The sequence below is a fragment of the Triturus cristatus genome, chromosome 11, assembly GCF_964204655.1.
Source record: "Triturus cristatus chromosome 11, aTriCri1.1, whole genome shotgun sequence".
NCBI classification, from domain to species: Eukaryota; Metazoa; Chordata; class Amphibia; order Caudata; family Salamandridae; genus Triturus; species Triturus cristatus.
In genome coordinates, this window is record NC_140594.1 from 657685911 (window position 1) to 657708419 (window position 22509).

The 22509-nt window shown below is 43.7% G+C and overlaps 1 protein-coding gene across 1 annotated transcript in view; it reads right to left on the minus strand.

Annotated features, from left to right (window-relative positions):
- Positions 1–11968: 11968 nt before the first annotated feature.
- Positions 11969–22509, minus strand: part of LOC146785261 (aquaporin-12-like) — a 240751-nt gene continuing 230210 nt past the window's right edge. Inside the window, exon 3 of the mRNA XM_085634209.1 lies at positions 11969–15765. Coding sequence (XP_085490335.1) covers positions 15566–15765 — 200 coding nt within the window. The 3' untranslated portion in view covers positions 11969–15565. The remainder of the gene's footprint in view (positions 15766–22509) is intronic.

Below are 22509 nucleotides of genomic sequence, written 5' to 3' on the forward strand. Positions count from 1 at the left end.
GGATGTAGGAAGTCGGAAGTTTGTAACGGTTCCGTAGTAGGGCAGACTGTTCGCTGCTCTCGGGAAAGACGGAATTGTTGTTGCCCTGTAGGTACACGGGGAAAACGTGTGACGATTGGAGTTGCATGACGCATTGTGTGGGTTCAATTTGGTAACATCGTCGTGTGTTACTGCTAGGGACATTTTCTGTATGAGAGAAATGTATGATAACGAAGGCCACCTGTGAAATTTTGGTCTTAGGTACCAGGAGTCCAAAAGGCACTCTGATTACACTTATCACTGGAAAGGTAATAGGTGTTCCCTAAGCTTGCTAGAAGGATAAAGTAGAGGGAAGTGCTACTTAACAAGTGTAATAATTCTGTAGTAGGGCAGACTGTTCGCTGTTCTCAGGAAAGACAGAATTTTGTGTGAATGAACTACATTTTCCGTATGAAAGTGCATGAATGAAGTAGCATTCAGGTTAATTGTGAAACTCTGGTTTTATTTCTCAGGAGCAGAGCGTCTCCAACTAGGTGTCTTAATTCTAGAAAAACAGTTAGGCAATGCTTGTTAGAAGGGTAAGGTAGAGGGATGTGCTACTTTATCAACGGAAGTAACGATTCTGTAGTGGGGCAGAGGTAAGCCCTACTACAGAGTAAGCGCATTAACTATTCTTTTGTTAGCGAAACAGATAATGGTGGCGTTTTTATGTCGTTACTAACAGATTGTGAGTCAGAAAGAACGTAAAAAAGTTTGCCGATAAATTTTGTAAAGGAGGGGTCGGCAGAAGCAGGAGTAGCGAGAAAAGCTGACGTCAGAAAGACCGTGCTGGGATTGGCCAGTCAGTAAGAGACTTAGACGCTCCTGATTGGTGCGTTAGTGTATGCAGCGCTGAGAGTGGAGAATTACAGGGTGACGTAGACGCTTCTGATTGGTGCGTTAGTGTGAGTCGCGCTGGGATTGGAGAATTACAGAAGTGACATAGACGCTGCTGATAGGTGCGTTACTATTGGTTAAACAACAGAATAGTCGTAGGGAAAATCTAGCGATACACGGAAGACAAAATGATGTATTACGATCCACCAGAAAAAGTCCTGGTTTGGAAAGATCAAGAGTTTATTTAAAAAGGACAAACTGATTGTGACAAGAGAGGGACAGTTGCTTCCCCCACCCTATATGGTTGCAAAATACAGATATCATACTTGTATTTGGTTGGACAATTGGGCAAAGTATACAAAAGATGATGGAGTTTTAGCTTTTCCAGAACATGGTTCATTCAATTTAGCAGTTTTGAGAAATTTGAGAGAGAGAATGATGAATCTAGAACCGAGCCCTAGACCAACACAGTTTGAAGCATTGACAGAATGGGAAGATGAGATGCATGACAGAGAACGACAGAGGAGTGGCGGCAGGTACAAATATATGTTTGGTAGATCGTATGGACAGGAGAATAATGATGATAGAATGAGGAGATGGCGAAGCGCAAATATGACTGATGGGTTGTTTCCTGTGAGAAGTGCTGAAGAGATTAGCAATAGAAAATGTATGGAAAAGAGAAATAATATCGAGTCAGGAGGGTATGGTGTACATGAATCGGAGGATGATGTTCTTGACATGTTTTATAAAAATCCACCCCCATATCAATCAGATTCCACATTATTGACACCAAGTGCCCCAATAAGAGAGACTCCACGAAATATAAAATTTGAATCAGAAAACACAACATGGTAAAATGGGTAATGAAAATTCAGCTGAACTAGCGAAAACCACTTTAGAGTTAACTGAAAAGATTAGGGAATTAACGAAATATTTGGTAGCTGTAACCGTTCCTGTAACTATAGGACCTGTAATGCCTATTTTTGATAAACAGAAGGATAGTGAGCATTGTCTGATGATTCCTTATAACAGTAATAAACAGACCGAGAGGCCAGAAAAAATTGCAGATGAGAACCCATAGAGGCAAACAGCAGGTATTTCAGAACAAAATTTGCCTAAAAATTTGACAGTAAATAAAAGTTTAGTGGATAGAATAATAATGACGACAGAATCAGTCCCAGGATCACCGAAGAGTTTAGCACAACAAAATAATGAGAAAAATAGTGTAGGGCCTACTTCAGAAGATTTAAGTGAATGGCTGAGGAGTTTACAGCAGAAAGATACAGAATCCCAATCTATAGATGTGGCCAAGCTGAAGATTGTTTTGGAAGAATTAATAGCAGGGACTATCCCCACGGAGAAGTTAAAAGCCTATCAGGATGAAGAATTATTATTTTTATGTAAAAGTATAACCTGGAGAGCAAGGAATCTACACGAAAGACTAGAAGAAGTGGCAAATGAAATGGGTATAGACTTTGAAAGAGTAAAGGCTTTACAAAAACCAAACCGAGTAGATTTTTCTGAAAAGCATATTGAAAATCTGAACACCGCAGGAAGAACAACTCTGATTAAAGACACAATCATTTTGTTAAGAAAATGGGGAGATGTAGATAAATGGAAGAGTAGGTGGTTTCGAAAACGAGATGCTGTCTCAGACAAAACGTTTGCGGCCTTCCCCGTAAGAGAAAAGGAAAAGGTAGTAACAGAATGTCCCATGAGAGAAATTCCAGGAGGAGGGTATGTACATGTCCCTTGGACTAGACAAGATATTTTGTCATTTACCAATGTTTTTCCTCAACTACGCGAAAAGCCAGTCGAGTGGTATAGGCAGGTAGATAGGTTTGTAAAGTTAAATATTCTTTTTGACATAATAGTACCAGCAGATTTATGGACAGAATGCAAAATTATGATTATCTGGCCTACACAAGAGTACCCCAGAGACCCAAAAAAGGGTGCCCCTGATCCTGAAGTGATGAAAAAATATGAACAGGTGATTGCTTTTCTGAAAAACAAAGTACCTCCCAAGGAGACTGATTGGGTAAAAATTGACCGAACTCATCAGGAAGCTAAGGAATCGGTACATGCTTATTATGAGAGGTTAATTCTCGCCTTTAAGCAGTTTAGTGGTGATGAAAATTTGAGTGAAAAAGATTTAAGTCACTTTGTATACCGATTTGTATATGGGCTGCGTTCAGAAATAAGTGAAATGATTAAACAGCATACAGTGGACTGGCAAAATAAGAAAATAGATGAGGTACTGAGACATGCAAAATATTTTAGTGATGAAATTGAAGCCAAACAGCGTAAGTTAAAAGAAAAGGCTATGTGGGCACAGGTAAAAGTGGCAGAAAGACAGGAAGCTCAATTGATTGAACAGGCAAATGGTGCAATTATGAAACCAAAATTTAATGTTGGAAAAGGAAAGGGACAATTTAATATATAAGAAGTCAAAAAGAAGTGGCCATGTCATAATTGCGGAAGAATAGGGCACTGGAAATCCGAGTGTAAATTTCCCTCTAGTACTAATGGTGATAATGCATCATTGAATTCGCAGGTGCAGAAAGAGGTGAGTTGTCAACCACAGCGACAGCAGCAGGTTGTTGCCCAACAGAATCAGGCATCAAAACCGCCTTTTCCACAGAGCGTAAATCCTCAGAAATACAGTAATGAGACAGGATTCTACAACGAAGAACAGGTAACTAAGCTGCTGCGCGCTAGTGCTGTTTCGCAGTATTAGCTACAACGTGATGAGTGAGACAGAAGAAAGCTATTGACTGTGCCGAGGGGAGGAAGAAGAGTGCGTACTTGGCGCAAGTCTAGAAGTAGACCAGACAGGTCCTTTTGTGGATGGAAAGGTAAATGATGAAAATGTTACTTTCCTAGTAGATACTGGTGCTACTCGTTCAACTGTCAGGTCAGCTGATGTTAAAAACCTTCCTCTCTCAGACGAAACAATCCAAGTAGTTGGAGTATCCAACAGACAGATTAAAACGTATCTCACTGAACCAGTAAAAGTTAACATAGGGAAATTTTCTGAAATGCATAGTTTTGTTGTGTGCGATTCAAGCCCTGTAAATTTGTTAGGAAGAGATTTACTGTGCAAAATGAATTGCACCATATTTTGCACTCCCGATGGTATAGCATTTGAGACCCCTGATGAAGATGTACTGTATAAAATGACTATGGCTGATATGGAACCTGAGATTACTGAGGCATTTGCTGTATTTAACCCTGAAGAACTACCAAAAGAACTGAAAGACAGAAAAAGCAGAAGTCTGGGATTTCACAGGAGAAGATGTGGGATTAATGAAAAATGTAGATTCTGTAAAAGTGACTGTAAAGGAAGGAATAAGTTACCCAAATATTCCTCAGTATAAATTGACACCCGAAATAATTGAAGGAGTTACTCCTATAATAGAGAAAATGATTAAACAAGGTATTTTGAGAGAAATAATGAGTAGTCGATGTAATTCACCAATTATGGGCCTGAAAAAACCAAATGGAACGTTTAGAATAGTGCAAGACTTGAGAAAAATAAACAAAATCGTTGTGTCATGTTGTCCTATTGTACCAAATCCATCTGTGATTTTGTATCAGATTCCACATGATGCAGAATGGTACACAGTAATTGACCTGTGTCATGCATTCTTTTCCATTCCATTGCATCATGACAGTCAGCAGATTTTTGCGTTCCGGTTTGGCAAACGTATTTTGGCATGGTGCCGAATCCCACAGGGGTATACAGAGAGCCTCTCAATATTTAACCAGATATTGAACTAGTCCTTAGAAAATCTAGAGATGTCCGAGAGGTCAGTACTGGTACAATACATTGACAACCTACTTGTGGCGTCAAAAACTCGAGAAGCTTGTGTAGTGGATACCATAGCATTGCTAAATCATCTGGCAGATGGAGGACTTAAAGTATCCCCATCGAAATTGCAATTCTTTCAGAAAGAAGTACAATATTTAGGCCACAAAATTGAAAAGGGACTGAGAAAAGTAACTGCAGAGAGAATCAAAATAATAAAAGGAATGAGAGCCCCAATGACGCAAAGAGAAGTGAGAATGTTTCTTGGAATGGTTGGATATTGTCGTCAGTGGATAAGTAACTTTTTCCTGACTGCAAAACCTTTGGTACGCCTGACGAGAAGTGATGTAAAAGACCCCATTGAATTAAATAGGGAAGAATTAACAGCCTTTAAACAATTGAGAGACAGTTTGTGTGAGGCACCAGCACTTGGCATGCCTGACTATGAGAAGGAGTTTGGACTATACTGCAGCGAAAGGAATGGATGTGTACTCTGTATTAATACAGAAACATGGAAAACTGAGAAGACCAATTGCATATTTTTCAGCTATACTCGACCCTGTAGCCGTAGCATTGCCTGGTTGTTTGAAAGCTGTAGCAGCCACTTGTAAGAGTCTGGAACAGAGCGAAGGAATTGTGATGGGATATCCTGTGCGAGTGTTTGTATCTCATGATGTGGCAATCCTTTATAACAAGGAGCCGCACTCAATTCATGACGCATAGTCGGCTGACTAAATATGAGAAAGTCATATTAGGTGCAACAAATGTGAGCCTTGTAAGATGTCTGAATGTGAATCCTTCAACGTTATTGCCAGATGCTGAGAATGTGGAAGTCAGAGATAATGTGGATCATTACTGCTTGGATGTGCTTGATTTCTGTACCAAACCACGACCTGATATAAAAGATGTACCTTTGAGAGAAAGTGACTATGTGATGTTTGTGGACGGGTCATGCTTGAGAACAGACGAAGGAATTCTGAGTGCAGCATATGCAGTATGCACAGTAGCAGCGGTAATGGAAGCGTCTTACCTAAAGGGAGTAAAATCAGCCCAGGTTGCTGAACTTTTTGCGTTAACCAGAGCATGCAAGTTGGGAAAGAATGCAAGAGTGACTGTGATAACCGATAGTCAATATGGCTTCAGTGTAGTGCATGATTTTGGCCAAATCTGGTCACAAAGAGGGTTTTTGACTTCAAGTGGAACCCCTATAAGGAATGCTGAAGTGGTTGGGAAATTGCTTGAGGCAATACAGCTGCCTAAGCAATTGGCTGTTGTGAAGTGTGCTGCACATACAAAGACTGGAGATTATATATCAGCTGGAAACCAGTACACAAACGATATGGCTCAATATTGTGCACAAAATCAGAATTCTGTTAATCGGGCAAAAGAAAAGTAAATGAATTCATGTCCCTTGTTGTTTACTAACATTGTGAATACATGGGAAGAAGTGAGGCAGTTACAGGAAGAAGCAGGAAATGAGGAAATGAGACAGTGGGTTAAAGCAGGATGTGCACCAAGGGAAACAGATCATGTGTGGGTTTATCGGGATGGAAGACCAGTTATGCCTGATATCATGGTGTCCGCCATGGCACAGATGTATCATGGACAAGCACATGCAGGGAGAGATGCAATGCTTAGATTGTTTAAACAGACATGGTATAATGCAAAATTCAGACTTGTAGCTGAGAGCCTTTGCCAAAGATGCCTTATCTGTCAACAGTTCAATCCTGGAAGAAAAACAGTGGTAAGTCTAGGAACGATAGGTCAAGAAGGAGGGCCTTTCACCAGAATGCAAATCGACTTCATTGAGATGCCCCCCTGTAACAGGTTGAGGTATGTTTTAGTGATGGTCTGCCTGTTTTCTAGATGGGTAGAAGCATATCCCACAAGAAGAAGTGATGGAATTACAGTAGCAAAACTGCTTTTGAGGGAGTTCATCATTTCCAGTCACAATTGAGTCAGATAGAGGAAAACATTTCCATAATGAAATCATGAAGCTAATTTGTGAGGCATTGAATATACAACAAAAACTGCATTGTGCTTATCGCCCAGAGGCTTCTGGTGTGGTGGAACAAGTAAATGGCACTATTAAAAACAGATTAGGAAAGATGTGTTTAGCCACAGGATTGAAATGGCCTGATGCCTTGCCTCTGGTACTCATGACTATTTGATCAATTCCAGATAGGAACACAGGTTTGAGTCCCCACGAGATTGTGATGGGGAGAGCAATGAGGCATGTATTCATACCAGTCAACAAGTTATTGCCTATCTCTGATGACTTGGTGTTGGAGTACTGTAAGGGGTTGGCTGACTCCGTTCATTCTGTGTTTCATCAGGTTGGATTGGATGCCACAACCCTTGAAAAGAAGCCAGCTCATGATCTAAGCCCAGGTGACTGGGTGAGAATTAAAGTGCACAGATGAAGGAACTGTTTGGTCCCACGTTGGGGAAAACCACGACAAGTGATTTTAACTACGACAACAGCTGTGAAGTGTGCAGGAGTAAAGAACTGGATTTGTGCTAGTCATACCTTGCGAATTCCAAACCCAGTGGATAACAAGGAAGGAGAGTACTTTGAAGAATCAGAAAGTAGTTCTGAATCTGATACTGAGGACACCAGAACAGGACAAAATCCTGAAAGGGGGGAATCAGAACCAAATTTGATCTTTGCCCCAGAGACCATTCCCTTGAGGAGGAAGTTGCAGATTTCTGACACCATCTCAGACTCAGAGACTGAACAAACACAGGTGCATACTGGAAAAGAGAGAAGTAGTGAAGAGACAATTAAAGAAATTTTCTATAAGGAAGTTCCTGATGGAAAGTTGAGAGAAATTCCACCTGAAGTAATAAAAGCAGATGGTCAGGTGACAGATACAGAAAGTGAGGGAAAGATCTTTGCAGAAGAACCCGAGGAGTTGTAGGGAATTCAAACATCCAGTTAGAAGAAAGGACGGTTAGTCAGCAGGAAGATTGTGTGGAAGAAACACGAGGAGGGACAGAAGTAGGGAAAATAAAAGAAGTGGTGCAAAGAAAAACAGTCGAAAGTAAAAGTCAAGTTGCAACAGAATCAGAGAGCAGTGATGAAGAAGTACCAGAAGGTCGAGTCCTGAGAAAGAGAGCATGGAGAGCTGAGAAAAATGATGAGGGAAATAAATTGAAAAGATCAGCAAGAGATGAAATTTGGCCAAACAAAATAAAGAGATTGAGATACCGATTGACACGAGTGAATGAGTGAATTCATCTAGAGCTGAACAAGTGACTGAAGTATCTAGTCAAGAAAAATTGAAAGACGAGGGAAAAACGACAGCAGAGGAAAATAAGAGAATGAGAAAACCTAACCAGAAGTATAAGTCACCGGAATGGCCATATGTGGCGCTGCCTGAAATAAAAGAAGAGGCGGATAGCCATGAAAATCCAGAAGTGACTGTACCAGAAGTGGTTGAGGAAGACGAAGAATCAGAAATCCTGAGAGTTATCTTGTACGACATTGGAGAAGAAACAGATGTTCAGGAAGTTCTGTGTCAAGATTATGAAAGAAAAGTGAAAGACGATCAAATGCCAAACTGAAAAGACCAAAAGTGATTCCAATGGAAAGGCAATAAATTACTGGAAAAGACATAACTGATAGAACCAAGTAGGTGCTTAGAGCCTTGGGTTAGACAATACTAGTTGTTAAGTGGAAGAGGCTAAGTCAAAAGACACTGATCATTTTTCGAAATGGCAAACATAGAAAGTAGACAAACTAAATGTGTATTTCTTAGAAGATGGTTTAAAATGTGTTGTTGTTGTACAGGATTACTAATGCTTCTACGGAGTGCGTTGGCTTTAATGATTTCATTTAAAGTTACCCTAGAAACAATAGAAGGACATAGTGAGAATAAAACTAATGTAGAAAAGCTTCAGAAATTATATCCGACTAATATAGACAGAAATTATTTACATAAAGACAGGTCTAGAAATGATTTCTCGAACACTGTATTTTCAAAATTACTGTATGAATATGTAAAGACGATGGACGTGAGGGACTGCTACGTTTGCATGCAGTTACCTGCATCTGTGTCTGAGGGAGTGACATATCATCACCTCCCAGTAACATATGGAATAACATGTAGTGTAATAGCAAATTTGTTTTACAAAATAGGGAAATTAGAATATTATTTTTCAGATGTAGATACCATATTTACACAAGTACCTGTAGTTAATAAATTGAATAAAGTGAAGCCTGCAAAGGTGTTAGGTGAATTTTTCTTAGAAACCAAAGAACTAACATTAGAGTCCATATTTAGAAATAATCTAACTTGTAGCTTAAAGAAGGAGGTAAGGATTTTCTTAGATATGGTGAAAGGAGATTAAAGATGCAAAGGAAAATACCTGAAGGAAAAGAAGAAAAGACAGTTTGGGATGTTGAAAGAGAAAAACATTGAAAGGAGAAGCTAGTCCAACAATGGCTTTAGATTGGCCCCAGAAAGAAAAATTGTGCATTAGAAGGAATCAAACTGCATATGATAATTATTTTGTGGGCACAAGTGATTGCCATGATACATATCGAATCATGGGTGGATGGGGATTTAAAGGAGGAAATGATCCAGTTTTTCCTGGATTATATTTTATCTGCGGGAACAAAGCATATTGTCGGTTACCAGACCATTGGTTTGGCACATGTTATGTAGGCCTGGTTTTCCCAAAGATTTTCCATGTGGGAAGAGGAAGAGATGGTGTACGTGAGTTAGGTAGTCAACTAACACGTAGAAAAAGAGAATCTTGGTCAGAAATTGTGGGAGACATTTTTGGAGCATTGATACCAGCAGTGGGAGTATCTCTGAATGCACACAAAATTAGAAAATAATCAACAGTAGTGGATCGCTTGTCAACAAGCACCGCTGGAGGATTTTTATTGGTAAATACAGAGATGGTTGCCATGCGTGCCATGGTAATGCAAAATCGACTTGCCCTTGATATAATTTTGGCAAAAGAGGGTGGAGTCTTTGGAATGCTAAAAGTTCAAAATTGTTGTACTTGTATTCCTGATGAAAGTCAAGATCTAAAGACATACATTAAAAATATAACTGATTTGCATGAGGAAACTGCACCACTGGAGGTTGAAGGTGTTTGGGAAAAGATTGGAAAGAAATTATCCTCTACTAAAGATTTCCTATTAAAATTAGGTAGTACATTTATAGGTAAAATCCTATTTCCATTAACCTGTGTGATTTTTCTAGTATTAATTTTAAGACTAGGATGTTTGTGTTGCAAAAGAAAGAAAATACAGAAAAATTTGAAAAGAGAAACTTTGAAAAAGAGAGAAAATAAAAGACGAGAAAGACAATTTGAAGAAGTAGAATTAGAAGAAATGAAAGATAGTATGTATAGAAAAGCAAGAGGAGAAGAAATTGGTGAAACAGAAATGTGAACTAATAATATGTGAATTCATTTCTTTTCATAATAAATTTACAAAATTTTAGGTATTGTGGTGATATAATCACTAAAGGGGGGATTGATGGAGCAGGTAGTGCAACATTTTGTATACCTCCTCTATACTTGCATGAAAATGCTAATTATATAATCTATTAACTATAATATTATTAAACGAGTGTTGCATGTATACTAATCAACATTATTAAAACTTAAACTACACATGGGATTTGCTATTTGCATGGCTAGATAACTCTTATAACTAAAATCTGTACGCATATTAATGAGTAGTATATGTGGTAATAGAATATTGCATGATATATGTTGCTTTGTGATGTTGCATCATCGAGGAGGATCGAAAAAGGTGAATATAATGGCTTTGAATGTCGCTATATGCTAGATAAATACAAGCACATAGAGGGATTAGTAAGGGGTTAACATTAGAATCACCATTTCGATGTATTAATTATTCTTTTGTGTTTGTTTCGCTTAAGTTGACATCTGGGCCTAATCCAATATGGCCGCTGACATCGCATGCAGAAGTGGCCACTTTCTCGTGAGGCGCGGACTGAACTGCGCATGTGCGAACAGTATCGTGAACCTCTTAGCGACCTTTGCTCATCATGTTCCCGGTCAAGGATATGAATTTGGTGGTTCGCCAAGATAGGGGGACAATCAACCTTACAGTAAACCGGAACAAGCCGACACTTTGGCTGACAAGTGACCTCACCCCTCGAACTGTACTGAGAATCTGGGAATAAGAATCGGACGATCCCAACCAGCCAATCACCACTGTTCTTGGCCTAAAAATGTATCTTCTTTAACCTGAAATCATTATGAAAAAGGGTGGTAGAATAGAGAGTTAGTTAGTTCGTGACACCTTTCCTGATGGTCCAGATGTTGCCCGACCGTTTGATGAATGCAAACTTTTTCCAGATCCACGGACTATGATAGATGCTTGCACGATTTCTGGTCCTTTAATACATTTGGGGACTGTAACATGCTGAGCAGAGGACTTTGAACTTTGAGCCTTGGCCTGCTTATTCGGACAATTTACGACAAATTTGGTTATGCAGAGCCAATGAATTAGAGGACTCCAAATAGCCAGATTAGGTAAATATGATGTTCGACGATTTACTTGAATTGATTTAGAAATTCTAAACTTTGACGAAACAAATGATAATATAGATTATTATGAAAATTTAGATAAACAAATATTGATTAACAAGAATTATTAGTTTGTGGTTTTTCATTAAGGGAAATAAGGATTCTGAGTCTTAAATGTGTTTTAGCTGGTTCTAAATCACCATCAACCAATCCAACTAATTGGTCCATCGACCAAGTGGGTGGAGTGCCTTGATGTTTAGGATTAGGGATCTATATGCGACGGATGTTAATGTATATTTAGTAAAATAACTTTTCTCTCCCTATAGATTATAAGGTGCTCCCCCACATGTCCAGCGCTTGAATTACTCATCCCTCCTGTGTGTGTAGCCTCGTGAATGGTGATGTGTGTGAGTTGGTGTTATGGGCCCCACCAATGAATGCGTGTATGAATGAGTGTGTTTGACGACGGTCTGAGACGCAGGGAGGATATCGGTATATGTTGTTCTCCATTTCCCCGATCTCACGCTGGATCACTACCACAAAATTGTACATCAGGCCCACAAAGAGGTGAATACACATGCTGAAGGTGTACCCTGAACAAAAATGCCTCCATTTAATTATGAATGTGTAAATGGCAGGAGAATGCCCCACATCATCACTGTAAACAATTGATGTATGATAGAAATGGATTAGGTTAAGGAGACAGGTGGTGTGTAATGGGTTAGAGCTTGGTGTAGGAGATGACAAACAGAACAGCTATGTCTCAACCCGTTTAGTGAGTCAATATTAATTCAAGACAACGGTTTTATTCCTGTTGCTTCTACATCACAGCTCCATGCAGCTTTATTGTCAGTTTAATACTTAATGTCTCTGATTTCTCCTCAGTTTTTTAGGGGGAAACCAGAAGCCTGAGTTAGCTTTCAAGCTATGGACTAACTTTTCACCAGCATTTATAGAGCCTCTTTTTTTCCAACAATTAATGTCTTCCAGGTGAACGCTAGAAGAGCTGGGCCCTCCTAAACAAAGTTCTTCTCCCTGCCAAGGGCAGTTTCTCCATTAGGGCTCAGGGGCTGCTCCCCTTTTAAATTCCTACACATTTACATACAAATATAATAAATAGATTAATTTGTTTAGAGATATGATTGTATCTCTAAACAAATCGCTCTATTTAAGTCTGGGCTGTCTGTTTCAGGCTGCCTGCTCTGCCTCGTTCTTAAGCAGGAGACGTAAGCCAGGCAGTAAATCAACTTTTTACAATGTGACGCAGGATGCAGGGCTTTCTGTTGTAATGCCCTTCATTGCTATTGCGGACTGAGGTGTTATGCACTCTGTAGGCCTGTGACGATATCAGCGTCATGGTTTCAGGTGTCGCCGACTTCATCCCTGCGTGATTTCTGACGTCCGTCATTCACAGGCAAAAGATCCCACCCTTTCGTCATACGTGGGAGTGGATGTAAGCACATCTGATTTGGTGACTTTTTCTTGGTAATGTTAAATGTATAAAAGATAATCTCTGGTGTTATGTATATTGTGCTTAGACCCCTCGTAACGCTAACCTACTCCACTGTGAAACCCCAGGCCCTGACTGCACGTCGCTGGCCCCGTTAGAACTGGAGCTACAACATTTGTTCCCCCGAGAAATAGATCCAAAAGAGGAGCAGGCCAGCCAGGATTCTTGTTCCTTTGTGAAGTTAATCCAAATATCCGAGTTAACGGCAAAGTGAAAAATATGTGCTTACATTGGACAGTTCTCTGATGTGTTAGATAAGATGTCCTCATGGGTTTCACTATTTGTTCAAGACCAACATTTCAAATATGTTTGTACTATGTTGGCCCTACAAAGATCCAGTGGGGACGATTTGGGAGTCACAGCCAGAGAGCTTCGTGAGTGATCCTAAACCACTACATTTCAATCGTGGATGAAGAGGTACATGAGATAATAGTGGGAATATGGGCCACCACAGAGCAAACATTTTGATGCTTGTGGCTACTTTTGAAGGGAGGAGACTAGTGTGGGGAAATGACTTTGTGCAATATTAAAATTACTTTTTTATTGGAGAGCACAATCAATCTAATAAACAATAAGTATTGTTTATTTCACAGATTGTGTATTTTGAGATATTTTTTGTCCAGATTTGCTGCTAGATCACCAATGTTTGTACCATGCTCAAGCTGAAAACTTTGAAGACTCAAGGCATAAGCTTAGTGTCATGCCTTTTACCAACAGTGTTGTACTACGCCAGTGGTAGTGCTGGCCTTAACCTCACCCCTATTTTACAGTACATCTCAGAATTCCAGGCTGAAAAGACACAATGGCCTCTCATTTACAGAACAGACTCCAGTGTCCCCACTGTTGAGCAGACCAGGGAATCCCTGGCAATAGCTGACAAACACACCCAATCCCTTCCTTGCAGAATGGCTGCAAGGCTTGGGAACAAAATGTGGCATAACAGTAATTATCCCATGCCAGTTTTTTCTCCCTTTTGCTCCTGTGCCCCTATTGCCAGTACCCTCATGACAGTGTGCTCAGGTCACAGCCCTGGTCCCATTATCTGTGCCCCTCTATCAATGTGCCTGCGCATTATCCCCATGTCAGTGGAACAGCCCCAAAGTCTGTGCCAGGGTCCCAATGTGCGTGTGTCTTTCACTTATGTAGTCAGTCAACCAGTGTATCTCATTATAACTGGCCCTGTTTTCATGCCCCTAAGGTAACCCTGATACCAAAAACAAGGTTTGATTTACGAACAATGAATGTTAAAAATTTTAAGGCAGTGCATTCAGTGATTTAGTTCCTGCCTTATTTCACATGCTTTACTTAATCTTGCCTTCCCCAAGAGATAGCTATTTTATAATGTTATTGTTTATCTGTATTTTTTTCTGTGCATACTTTGAGCCATGCCAGGTGTTTATGAGGGGCTCAGATTGAGCACGCCGGCACTAAGGCTGAAGCCAAACAAAGTGCCTGGCAGTGGGTTGGCCTCTCTGCAGAGCATACAGAACAATGTTTATGTATTCCATTTGCAACTGAAATTCTGTGGAAATTATTCTGAAGGGGGTACTCAGATGTCAAAATATTTGCACGGCAAAAGTAAGGGAAAATAAAGTGTTTAACTTTGAGGGAGTGTTGTATATGTTCGGGGGCAGTGAAGTGAGGGAGATGCGAGGAAGTGCATTCTGGAAAAGTGAAAAGAGGGTTGAAGATGTGCAGATGGACGAGATATGCAGAGAAAAATAGGATACATATCTAACAAAGCGCACATAACTGAAGGCCAAAGAGAACATAGCTGAAGGATAAAACTTCTTCCAAAGGCCCCAATGCTATTGAATTCACAGACTCACAATTTCATAATTGAAACATTTCCAATGTTAAATATTTATAACAAATCCTTGTTGTTACTCGTATATCTTAAACAGCCCAACAACCATTAACAAAGCCAATCGGACTGACAGGTTTTAGGTGTATGTCAGTTGTCATTTATCTGGATGCATTTACATCTCAGAGAGAAACCAAACTACCGGTCTGGTGGCACACTATGGGAATCACAAAAATGTATTTGACATGTCCCTTCATAGAAACCCCCAACTTTTTTCATCCCACTTACAGACCTGCCTGCATATAATTCTATTTAAGTGGTTGCAACCAGCAGCTGTGGGTGCTTCCTCAAGCCTGGTTAGAGCATTTGTTTTCCAAACTTAATGCTGCATGCAGTGCAAGACACTGAGAAAGCATACATTTTAAAGGGTAAAAGTTGGCAAGCTGTACAATTGACACATTACAGTAACTGTTAAACATATTAATGCACTAAGATATGGGGCAGTTTTTAATGTGTTAAATATTTTAAGACTATACGTCCCAATTCCTTTATAAACCTTGCTTTATCACTGCATTCCTTTGCTTTAAAATGCACCATTTGCCAATTTTTTTTCATTTTTGCTTAGTAGAGGGACACACCCTGCACCCCAGGTTTGTCCATTAGACTTGTTCGTGCCACTCACTATATAAAAGTCATGCCCAACATTTACGCTCCACCACTTTCAAATATCACCAGCTGCCACTGCTCCCTGTTTTTTTACTTTTCATGTAGCTCAGTTGAAGTGTTGCACCCGTTGAGACGTAAACACGATGGCTCCCCAGCAGGCCTGCAATATCGGGGCCCCATCATTGCAGGTAACAGAGCCCTGACAGTTTACAGTGCACGGCCACAGAGACAGTATGAATGCTTCTCGAAATGTTTAATCAATAATGGAGAGTCCTCAGTCCAGATTGTACAATAGGGGACCTCACTCTGAATCCACGGTTGTTAGATACCGGATATTTGTCATCCTCTGCCCCTTAGCATCATCATCCAGGGTGAGCAGGACCCGCCAGATGGAAAGTGAGCATCACTCCGTTCTGTGCCCAGGGTCTGGTTTGCTCTTCGGTTGCCCCCTCTTTGGAGCCTGCGGGCCCTTGGCTTCATCCTGTTTCGAGGAAGCTGCCTTCCCCTTTGGGGTACGGTACTTGCTTTTCTGGTTGTAGAGTAGGTTTCTCTGGAACAGTCGTGGGATGTTGCCGTGATAAAGGAAGATGGCAATCACCATTCCTGAAAAAAAGGCGAGTAAATTGATTTAGATAACGAAGGAATGACGTTTTCCTACATTGCACCCGACACTCTTTGACACCGTGACCCTCCATGAACGGTATTCTAGCTATTTACCTCCATTTTGTTCAGCCCACAACTGCTTGAAAGTGTGAAATAAACAAAATATTACAACAAAAACATCAAACAATAGAATGTGTTTTTTTTCTTTAATTTTGCTTTAAACTGCAATGTAACTGGTCATGTCGCACGCTTGCCCCGCTCCCCAAGGAATTGGAGGACACAGGTAGGTGTTTACAATCTCTGTCTTCTTTGTGCTATCGTGCTCGTAAGCACGTCCTCCTACTTCTCTGGTCTCCTCAAACTCCACGTCCCCTTCCCTGACCGTATGTGGTGTCCGGTGGCTGGCCCCTCCCTTTGGTCTTGTGCAGAGTCCTAGTGACCTCTGCCCCTCGGTATGACATACCCTAGGGAAAAATAAGCCAATTATCTATTTGAATTCCATTTGCAGCCATAGTAAATCTGCAGGTACAACTGTGGATTACCACTAGCTGAAAGTCACATTGTGCCCTAGCTGCATCCTTTTGGACTAGGGTATTAAGAAATTATACCAAACATTGGCAGTACCAGGGAGGAGCAAGGAGCTAAAAGCAGAAATTGAAAACGTTTTTCTGCTAGTCCCATATTGCAGAGTATACAAGTCCGGCAGACATTAGGTGGGGGTTGTGGTTCCCCCAGCACAGGAACCTCAGTCCTCCAACAAGAGACCTTTAGCATTTGAGTTACCTACCATCTTAAATTTCTACCAACTGACAGCACACTACAAGAGTTTGCAGATCTGAACCAGAAGTTAGGAAAATATTTTCTTCCTTCTTGAAGTCAATCCCTTCTTGGGCCATAAGCAATGGCAATGTTATCAGTGAGGTCCGACCTGTCCTTGTACTGATAATGATAACCCTGTAAACAGCTCTTTATCCACTGTTGATAGCCCCCAGGCCAAACATTATGCTATTATTACACCCATTCTAAGGACACCAACTGCACATCTCAGGATTATGACGAATTATAGACCAGATGTAGTCCCTGTGCTGCCAAGGTAATTGAAACTGTCGCCACCTGCCAATTCATTGGCGACCAATGCATTCCTCAGTGACCTCCAATCTGACTTTAGGTCGAGAAACAGCACTGAAACAACCTTACTAAACATAAAGGAACAACTATGCATGGCCTCTGTTCAGGGCAATCCCTGTGCCGTGATACTTCTTGATGTCTCTGCTGCACTCAACACCATAGACCAACAGGTACTCATTCAAAGACTGACCACCACAGTGGGTTTTAGTGGTACAGCACTGGCATGGTTCACACAATTCACACACAACTGTACCCATAAGGTTAAAATGGGACCCTTCCTTTCAAAACAGCTGAAATCCATTATGCTGTATCCCAAATCTCCACCTTATCTGCTATCTTACTTAACATCTGCATGGTGCCTCTGACATCCATATTGGCTTCTTAGATGCTCAAGTACCAAAAGTTTGTGGATGATATCCATCCCTACCTAAAGATCGAGGATAAACATGGCAAACTGAGTTTACATTGCCCTTCCAACATCTACCACTGGATGTAGTACAACGGGCTGTGCCTCAATGAAATCCTACTCTTTAGTTTGGTAAGTGCATCATCAATCTCCTTTCAGAGCCAAATAATCTGGAATCCCCAAACTCCTGAGAACAAAGCACATAATCTGGGTGTGACCTTCAACAGTGATCTTTCATTTTCATCACAGATAAATGTGGTTTGCAAATTAGAAATTTTACAAATGTGATAACTGTAAGGAATTCTGCCATTCCTACATTTCTCCCAGAAAACTGTACTTTTACTGGTGTTATCCTATTCTTACTTCATTGCTGTAATGACCTCTGCATAGGCCTTCACAGCACATCCCTTGCAAGGTTGCATTACAGCTGAGCACAGTGAAGCCAGGGCAGCCGGCAGGAAAGAGTAGTACTGGGCCTGTGTGGTGTCCAGGCCCTGCCACATGGGTGCCTGTGGAGCCAGTGGCAGCTCATTGGTGGCCCAGGGGAATGGTGGCTGGAGAGGCGGAGCCCGGCGGGAGTAGAGAAAATAGGCGGAGACAAGTGTGGCCATGCTGAACATGGTCCCTGCTGCAAGCGTAGCTGCGGCCAGTATCAACACATCATCAGTGGCTCAGAGGGACGGCTGCTGGTCAAACAGGGACCATGGGAGCAGAGAGCAACATAGAATAAACCAGGGCTGTGCTAAATGCAGACCCTGCTACCCAAGTGACTACGGTACCCAGGCCAACACATCGCCAGCCCAGAGGGATGGCTGCAAGAGTGACAAAGCCCGGCGGGAGCATAGAAAAGCAAGGAGAGAGTTGTGCAGCGAAGCTGCCTGCACAACTGTAGTGGAATACAGAGAGGTGGCCTCAGATGGCAGGGGTAGGAGACAAGGACGGTGGGCAAGCAGGGGGCCAACTGAGACAACAATTGGAAGCCTTATAACCCCAATTCGACCCCCTGAAGCCCTCCACGCCCCACATCAGAAAGTATACTAGTATATTGGAAAGATTTGGCTGCATGTGGTGCAGGGAGAGGCTCTCTCGGGCAGACTGGCAGCTAAGCAGAGGTTTTGGGCCCCACACACCCAAGGCAATGACTGCAGAGACTGGCGGTTGTGATATGTAATGGACCCCTTTGGGAAAAACTAGCTATGCCACTTACCTACCACAGTGTTAGAAATACCATTCTTTCTATGTCTTGATACCCAGGACAACATTGGCAAGAATAGAGCACAGAAGAGCACCCAACAAACAAAAATGGGTCAAATTGTTGTGACTGGGACAGATTGAAGCAGGAGGCATCCATCAGCGCCTGAGAGGGAACTGGCAACACAGGCGCTGAGGGGCCCTAAGGGCCTCCAAATCCTGGTGGCAATTGAAACCTCACGCTCAGCACTGGAGACAAAAGTAGATAGAATCTCCCAGGATATCAACATGCTATGAGTGGACCTGCGCAAAGTGGCTGAGAGATTCCTGACCACTGAACAACATGTGGCTGCCTTGCAGAAAAAGTCCAGACTCTTGTGGTGATGGTAGGCTCACTCACAGAGATTGCCAGAAAGTTGGAGGAGAAATTTGAAGATGCCAAGGGTTGCTCATGCTGCTGCAACCTCCGCTTTTTGGAATTCCCAGAGGGAGTCGAGGGAAAGACCCCAGAACTGCGTCTGAAAAGAAGGGTAAAATCAACGATTGACCCATTTGCCCTATCTGGTTTTTTTTGTGGTGGAAAGGGCCCACAGGTCATTAGCACTCAGTTCCCTGCCAGGCGCACAGCAAACAACATTGATTAAAAAACTCCTCAACTACAGAGAGCCGGATACAACCCTACATGGAGTTCCAGAGTCAGGAGAGCCGATGTTTGACAATCAGGTTATACACATATTCCCAGACTACACACAGAGGGTTCAACAACTCAGACAGTACTTTATGGCCACTGTAATTGGTGGAGTCCTGCATTGAGGCAAATCACACTTTTTCACAACACCCGAAGAGGCCTGGGACTGGGAAGAAACATACTGTGAAAGCCACCCCCTAACCTAAGACTCTCATATATGGACCAGAGGATGGCAAAGGGCTCTTCCCGCCAGGCAATGACCGTCCGTAAAGATGGAAGCTTGGCTATTGAAAGGCCAACAGACAGATAGAGAGGAGGAAAGAGTCATGGTGGAGGCAGTCACGGTGACAGCAACAACAACGGAGAGACTGGACGAAACGGTGCTGGACACACCAGACTCACTTGTGGCAAATGAACAGTGATATGAGTGGTAGATTCCTCAGGATGGAGTCAATAGAACCGGTTTCTGATCAGGATGTAGAAGATGCTGCGATGCAGATTATGCAACTGGATTATGAGGGAACTGCATTTGGGTTTTGCCTACAAATATGGACAGTGCTGCAAGATGCCATTGGTTGGGCCCCTTCTTTCCACCCCCTCCTGCGGAGGGGGAGTGGCCCTGAAACCGTGAAGATTGGGGGATCTGGGGAGACACTAGATCGACTGCACTCAAAACATCTGTCATCAGATCTGGTGTTTTGTATTTTTTTTATATTATTGGGTTACTAAAACACTTGTTTTTTCTTCATGTTGAAGAGGTAGTTCTCCACCCTCACGTGTCAGATGTTGGCTGTGACTCCTGTACTATAGACAAGAGAAGCAAGAAGGGAAATGAAAAAAGTATACACTATATAATCTAAAAAGGGATAGGGGAGTATGGCACAAGATTGTGATGACTGAGGGGGCGTGGCTTGCTGCCGACGGGAATGGCCGCTCAGTAGCGTAGCTCTGAAGCGCCACTCCCAAAATATCCGAATCCTTTGTGCCCCGCGGACCTTACCTGTGGTGTGAGGGGTCCCTGGTGGTCCAGGAGCTCTTGCCGACCCAGCGGTGCAATTTTGGTGCTGATTGGCGGTGGTTGGGCGGCGGGGCTCCGCTCCCCGTGTTCTGGACTGTGGCCGGGCTGAGTGAGACGCATCCCCGCCGGATACACAGACTGCGAGAGACCGCGGCTGCGGCCTGGTTTCCCTGGAGGACGGTGATTTGAGGCGAGCTGCTTCCGGCGTTGCAGAGGTCCTCTCTGCGGTACCCGAGGGTGCTCCGTGTGGTCCGGGGACGCTGACTGGCTCTGAAAACGGACTCGCGGAATAGGTGAGGAGGGGCAGTGGTGGATCTCCGGGTCCGGTGCTTCTGCCCACGACCGGCAGCTGAAGGAAGCGCCCCGAAGAGATGAGGAGCTGAGGAGTTGGCTACAATCTATCGCCCCCTGGACGCAGGGGCTGAGAGGGTGGTGCCTGCGAAGGGGCCTCAAAGGAGACCTGGGTGAGTGGACGGCCCTGCGATTCGAGGAGCACCAGGTTGGCCGGATGCTGTGAGGGCCCACACGGAGAGGATGGATCAGTTGGCGATCTTGACACTATTCGACCGAGGTGCGTGGAGGGTCCTCCTCGGAGGCTAAGCGTCCCGCTGCAGATCGAGGAACTGAGGTCCTGACACAGTTGGCTGTTTGCCCGGGGTGCTGGGGGCGGGCCTCAGACGCCTCCTACCGTGTGGACCGGGCGGTGCGGTGTGGTGGGTGCATCGCCTTGCCGAGGCGACGGCACCCGGGGGATGCCCAACGCCACCTGAGAGCTGCGGGAGCGGAGTGAGTAGAGCCTCGCGGGGGCGCCCTCGGTTCCCCGCGCCTGTTGTATGGCGGGCCGGGGTTGCTGGCAGTGAGAGATCTACGGGGGACCTGCTGAACCGGTCAGTCACCCTTTCCATACGGCCTGGCGCTGGGTCGAGGTGCTGGACGGCGATACTTGACCTGCACGAGACGGCGGTGGTGGCTGACACGCACCAACACTGAGCGTGTGAACTGAACGAGTGGAGGCCTGCTCTATCCTGGTCAGTGGCTGGGTGCCCTGGAGGGGTGTCCCGGTGAGCAGGGGGTAGCCAGCGAAAGCCGACAGGCCGAGTGGAGTACTCCGCTGAAGGCGGCGGGGATTAGCGGCTGCACCCGGTGACTGGGGAGCGCCCCCCTGAGCGGGGATCATGACATCCGGACGGAGCAATAGGACAGTGGCACAGACCAAGCTGGAGAAATTCGCATGGCAGCACCAGAGAGGTAGTGATCGGATCGAGATGCCGGCCTCAGACAAAACCGATCAGACAAATAAAGACCTTCTGGACGCCATCACTGCAGTTAAGGCGTCCCTTGAAAATCGGATTGACACAGTTGCCACTGACGTGGGCCTGATTCACGAAGACGTGCGAAAAATTGCTGATCGTGTGGGGGCAGTCGAAAGTACCACCAGGGAACTGACAAGTGACACCAGTCTGCTCAAGCGAGAGGTAGCAGACCTACGTGCCTCCCAGGAAGTATTGGCTCAGCAGCTGGACAACTATGAAGGAAGGATGCGCCGCAACAATGTCCGCATTATTGGTGTTCCGGAACGGGCGGAGGGGCCTGCAGCTGATCTCTTTGTTGAAGACTTGATTCTCAAACATCTGCAACACCGAGGACTCTCGAAGTGTTTCTCGATTGAGAGGGCCCATCGGGTGCCGGGCGGTCGCCCTCGGCCAGGGGCGCCCCCCCGACCGCTCCTTGCCCGCGTGTTCAATTTCCGTGACCGGGACGTTATTCTTCAAACGGCGAGAGCGGCGCCACCTGTCACGGTAGAGAACAGCAACATCACGTTCTTTCCCGATTTTACCCTCAGAGTCCAGAAGCAACGTTGTAGTTTTATTGAGGTAAAAAAAGCGCTTCGTGACCAGGAACTCAAATATGCAATGTTGTTCCCGGCCAAACTGAGGGTGGAGGCCGATGGCAAATCATGGTTCTTTACTCGTCCAGAGGAAGCCTGGGATTGGCTGGAGGGATGGCGCACTGTGGATAGGAAAAAAAAAAATAGGACCTTCGGCAGCGGATAAGGCCGAGGACTGGCACCGCCAGGAGCGGTCTCCTTCGCGCTCGGACCTTGAAGTCCCGGGCCCAGCTGGGGAACACTAACTTTGGACTTTGGTAAGAGGGGACTGTGCTTTGTTGGGTCTGATTGGAATTCCCTTGATTGTGCCCGGTGGCTGGTTATCATTCATGAACTGTCGCAAGGTGTGTAAGGGATGGGCCCCAAGAGACGGGAGGGGTTCACCCCTTTTGGCATGTGGTCACTCTGGGCTTCTGTGGAAGACA